This window comes from Artemia franciscana, chromosome 8 (assembly GCF_032884065.1).
Source record: "Artemia franciscana chromosome 8, ASM3288406v1, whole genome shotgun sequence".
Classification (NCBI taxonomy): Eukaryota; Metazoa; Arthropoda; class Branchiopoda; order Anostraca; family Artemiidae; genus Artemia; species Artemia franciscana.
Window position 1 is genome coordinate 825,029 of NC_088870.1, and position 6,000 is coordinate 831,028.

The window sequence follows — 6,000 nt, forward strand, 5'->3', positions numbered from 1 at the left end:
TGATTTTTGTGTTTTTTTTTTGTATTTTATACAAGTAATTTCTGTTTGCAAGAAGTATTTTGGATTTTGTTAGAACTTATTGCAGTTTGTAAGAATAATTCCTGTTTTTTTAAGAATTATGTTTGACCTTTTTCCATTCTATATGAACTATTAGGGGTGTTTTTGAAATTTTTTTGTTTTTTTGCAACTGTTTTGTATTTTCACTAATTGTTTTTCATTGTATTGGAACTATTTTGGATTTGTATAGATTATTTTTGTGTTTTATAAGAATTATTTCTGGTTGGTAAGAACTATTTTTGGTTTTGTTTTAACTTTTTATATACTTTAAGAACCGTCTTCGATATTGTTGGAATTTTTATGTTTTGTAAGTAGTATTTAGTGTTCCGCAACGACCATTTTCTATTCTTTTAGAACTATTTTAGATTTGTGTGAAGTATTTTTGTATTTTGTAGAAAAAAATTCATTTTGTAGCAATTATTTGGATATTATTAGAATTTTATATTGTGTGAGAAGTATTTTTGTTTTGTAAAAACCTTTTTTCTTTAACTTTGTACATTCTATAAGGATTATTTTTGATGTTTTTAGAATGTTTGTGCTTGTAACAAGTGTTTTTGCAGCAAGTACTTTTTACTCTGTTGGAGCTATTTTGGATTTGTGTAAAGTATTTTAGAATTTTATTAGAATGATTTTGTTTCGTAAGAACTGTTTTGGATTTTGTTTGAGCCTTGGGTATTCTCTAAGAATTATTTCATTTTCTAAGAACCATTTTTGCTTTAGTTAGAACTTCTTGTATTCTGTAAGAAGTATATTGGATGTTCTTAGAATTTTTATGTTTTTTTAAAAAGTATTTTGCATTTTGCAGCAATTATTTTTGTGTAATGTATTTTTATATTTGCAAGGGTTATTTCTCTTTGTAAGAAGTATTTTGGAGAGAAGTGTTTTGTTGGAACTTTATGTGTTTTGTAAGGATCATTTTGTTTTTAAAAGCTATTTTGGATTTTTTTTTTTTTTTTTTTTTAATTTGTGCATACTGTAGGGACTATTTTGGATGTTTTTCGAATTTTTGTGTTTTGTTACAAGTATTTTGTATTTTTCAGGAATTATGTTATATTTTGTTAGAAGTATTCTGGTTTCCATGAAGTATTTTTGTATTTTGTAGGATTACTGTTTCTTTTTTAAGAACTATTGTGGATTTCTTAGAACTTTTCGTATTTTGCTATAAATATTTTTTTAAGTACTATTTTTCGATTTCTTTCGTTTTTTTTTATTTCGTAAGCATCATTTCGGAGGTTGTTTGAACTTTGTTTTTTGTAACAAGTATTTTGTATTTTGTATCAACTTTTGGCGTTTTGTACGATTTTCTTTGTTTTGCAAGAACTATTTTGGATTTTTTTTTCAACGTTTTTGTATTCTTTATAAACCATTTTGGATGTTTTAAAATTTTTGTGTTGGGTATTTTTGCAGCTACTATTTTTATTTTGTTTGAACTATTTTGGATTTTTGTGTTTTTTTTTGTATTTTATACAAGTAATTTCTGTTTTGCAAGAAGTATTTTGGATTTTCTTAGAACCATTTGTATTTTGTAAAAACTATTTTTATTTTGCAAGAACTATTTTGAATTTCGTTTGAACTTTTTTGTATTCTACAAAAACTATTTGAATGATGCTAGAATTTTTGTTTTGTGCTGTAACAAATATTGTGTTTCTTGCAGATACTATTTTTCATTCTGTTTGAACTATTTTGGATTTGTTTTGTTTTGTAAGGACAGTTTTGCAGATATCCGGTACAAAAAATAATAATATGAACATTGTTTGTATGGAATTCGGTGCGATTATTCAGTGCTTCTCTCTCTCTCTCTCTCTCTCTCTCTCCTCTCTCTCTCTCTCTCTCTCTCTCTCTCTCTCCTCTCTCTCTCTCTCTCTCTCTCTCTCTCTCCTCTCTCTCTCTCTCTCTCTCCTCTCTCTCTCTCTCTCTCTCTCTCTCTCTCTCTCTCTCTCTCTCTCTCTCTCTCTCTCTCTCTTTTCTTTTTTCACTTCTTGTTCCTTGCTAGCTATTACCCATCATTTGCGATTCTGATCTCTAGTCTAGCTCTGGCAGTTTCGTAAAATTGAGAAAAAAAACTTTCTTTTTCAGGTCAATGAGTGGTGCAAAAAACTAAGGCAAGAGGGATTTCAAATTGACAGACAGATCAGAGGTATCTTTTACAAAGGTTTTCAAAACTGCTTAAAGTATTGAGTATCCCTTTTAGAATTTTCTTGACAGTCAACTTGAATTATCAGCTTACCAAATATTCAAGACAACCTAATATGGGAACAGCAGCTGTTGTGTTTTGTTAATTGTTGAGGTTGGCTATTGTATGAGAATTTGTCCTTGCCCCTGTTTCAATGACTAACTCGCATTTTTTTTCTTCCAGCTTATCCAGTTAACCAATATTTACGTTAGGTTTTAGTTATATGAATCAGCTATACACTATTGTTTTTTTGTGTTATATTATTAATTTCGCTTAATTAAAATTTAAGGGAGCTGGGAGTAATAAGGTAATTCCTATGAGGGCAGTTCAATAAATAAAATAAAATCAAGATAAAACCCGCACATGCTTATTCTTTTCGTTCCAAAGATGCACATCTTCGTATATCCTGACGATTTTTCCAAAAATCTACTTCAGGTCCTAGGTAACAATACTAAGGCCTTTTCCTCTTGTAAATATAGTTATACATGAGTCATAGAAGTATAGCCAATCTAGTAATTATTAATTTTAGTCTTTTTTTTTGCTAAAGTCAGCAAGTATATTTTCAACCAAGACCGTGCCTGTTTTCCCCATTATATCCATTATGGAAATATTTTTGACTTCGATGATGATTTGTCTCTTGAGTTTAGTATACTTCTAAATATTTACATTTGAGCCTCATATTTTTTGTAGATGGGCTGAGAGCCCTGGGCTTTCTGTAGTCATTTTTTATATAGTGGCAGATGGCACTGCACAGCACAGATTTGTTCCCAAAAAGCTTCATTATGCTGCCAATGTGAATTTTCAAACTTAATTCGCAGGCAAAATCATAATATTGACATCATCCTCTGTTTTTGTGCAGTATTTTTGCTTTATCATTTTGAAAACTTAATTTAATGAACTTAATTCAAAAAAAAAAACTTAATTCGCAGGCAAAATCATAATATTGACATCATCCTCTGTTTTTGTGCAGTATTTTTGCTTTATCATTTTGAAACTTAATTTAATGAACTTAATTCAAAAAAAAAACTTATTCGCAGGCAAAATCATAATATTGACATCATCCTCTGTTTTTGTGCAGTATTTTTGCTTTATCATTTTGAAAACTTAATTTAATGAACTTAATTCAAAAAAAAAAACTTAATTCGCAGGCAAAATCATAATATTGACATCATCCTCTGTTTTTGTGCAGTATTTTTGCTTTATCATTTTGAAAACTTAATTTAATGAACTTAATTAAAAAAAAAACTTAATTCGCGGGCAAAATCATAATATTGACATCATCCTCTGTTTTTGTGCAGTATTTTTGCTTTATCATTTTGAAAACTTAATTTAATGAACTTAATTCAAAAAAAAACTTAATTCGCAGGCAAAATCATAATATTGACATCATCCTCTGTTTTTGTGCAGTATTTTTGCTTTATCATTTTGAAAACTTAATTTAATGAACTTAATTCAAAAAAAAACTTAATTCGCAGGCAAAATCATAATATTGACATCATCCTCTGTTTTTGTGCAGTATTTTTGCTTTATCATTTTGAAAACTTAATTTAATGAACTTAATTCAAAAAAAAACTTAATTCGCAGGCAAAATCATAATATTGACATCATCCTCTGTTTTTGTGCAGTATTTTTGCTTTATCATTTTGAAAACTTAATTTAATGAACTTAATTCAAAAAAAAAAACTTAATTCGCAGGCAAAATCATAATATTGACATCATCCTCTGTTTTTGTGCAGTATTTTTGCTTTATCATTTTGAAAACTTAATTTAATGAACTAAATTCAAAAAAAAAAAACTTAATTCGCAGGCAAAATCATAATATTGACATCATCCTCTGTTTTTGTGCAGTATTTTTGCTTTATCATTTTGAAACTTAATTTAATGAACTTAATTCAAAAAAAAAACTTAATTCGCAGGCAAAATCATAATATTGACATCATCCTCTGTTTTTGTGCAGTATTTTTGCTTTATCATTTTGAAAACTTAATTTAATGAACTTAATTCAAAAAAAAACTTAATTCGCAGGCAAAATCATAATATTGACATCATCCTCTGTTTTTGTGCAGTATTTTTGCTTTATCATTTTGAAACTTAATTTAATGAACTTAATTCAAAAAAAAAACTTAATTCGCAGGCAAAATCATAATATTGACATCATCCTCTGTTTTTGTGCAGTATTTTTGCTTTATCATTTTGAAAACTTAATTTAATGAACTTAATTCAAAAAAAAACTTAATTCGCAGGCAAAATCATAATATTGACATCATCCTCTGTTTTTGTGCAGTATTTTTGCTTTATCATTTTGAAAACTTAATTTAATGAACTTAATTCAAAAAAAAACTTAATTCGCAGGCAAAATCATAATATTGACATCATCCTCTGTTTTTGTGCAGTATTTTTGCTTTATCATTTTGAAAACTTAATTTAATGAACTTAATTCAAAAAAAAAAACTTAATTCGCAGGCAAAATCATAATATTGACATCATCCTCTGTTTTTGTGCAGTATTTTTGCTTTATCATTTTGAAAACTTAATTTAATGAACTTAATTCAAAAAAAAAAACTTAATTCGCAGGCAAAATCATAATATTGACATCATCCTCTGTTTTTGTGCAGTATTTTTGCTTTATCATTTTGAAAACTTAATTTAATGAACTTAATTAAAAAAAAAAACTTAATTCGCGGGCAAAATCATAATATTGACATCATCCTCTGTTTTTGTGCAGTATTTTTGCTTTATCATTTTGAAAACTTAATTTAATGAACTTAATTCAAAAAAAAACTTAATTCGCAGGCAAAATCATAATATTGACATCATCCTCTGTTTTTGTGCAGTATTTTTGCTTTATCATTTTGAAAACTTAATTTAATGAACTTAATTCAAAAAAAAAACTTAATTCGCAGGCAAAATCATAATATTGACATCATCCTCTGTTTTTGTGCAGTATTTTTGCTTTTATCATTTTGAAAACTTAATTTAATGAACTTAATTCAAAAAAAAACTTAATTCGCAGGCAAAATCATAATATTGACATCATCCTCTGTTTTTGTGCAGTATTTTTGCTTTATCATTTTGAAAACTTAATTTAATGAACTTAATTCAAAAAAAAAAACTTAATTCGCAGGCAAAATCATAATATTGACATCATCCTCTGTTTTTGTGCAGTATTTTTGCTTTATCATTTTGAAAACTTAATTTAATGAACTTAATTCAAAAAAAAAACTTAATTCGCAGGCAAAATCATAATATTGACATCATCCTCTGTTTTTGTGCAGTATTTTTGCTTTATCATTTTGAAAACTTAATTTAATGAACTTAATTCAAAAAAAAACTTAATTCGCAGGCAAAATCATAATATTGACATCATCCTCTGTTTTTGTGCAGTATTTTTGCTTTATCATTTTGAAAACTTAATTTAATGAACTTAATTCAAAAAAAAACTTAATTCGCAGGCAAAATCATAATATTGACATCATCCTCTGTTTTTGTGCAGTATTTTTGCTTTATCATTTTGAAAACTTAATTTAATGAACTTAATTCAAAAAAAAACTTAATTCGCAGGCAAAATCATAATATTGACATCATCCTCTGTTTTTGTGCAGTATTTTTGCTTTATCATTTTGAAAACTTAATTTAATGAACTTAATTCAAAAAAAAACTTAATTCGCAGGCAAAATCATAATATTGACATCATCCTCTGTTTTTGTGCAGTATTTTTGCTTTATCATTTTGAAATTCCGGGTTAATCCTCCTTTATTAGATTATAATCC

At 27.1% G+C, this 6,000-nt stretch overlaps 1 protein-coding gene across 1 annotated transcript in view; it reads left to right on the top strand.

Annotated features, from left to right (window-relative positions):
- The window catches only part of LOC136029858 (charged multivesicular body protein 3-like), a gene marked incomplete at its 5' end in the record, with an annotated part of 82,956 nt that overhangs the window by 21,084 nt on the left and 55,872 nt on the right, over window positions 1-6,000 (top strand). Inside the window, 1 exon segment of the mRNA XM_065708313.1 lies at window positions 2,134-2,194. Within this exon segment, the coding sequence (XP_065564385.1) occupies window positions 2,134-2,194 (61 nt within the window).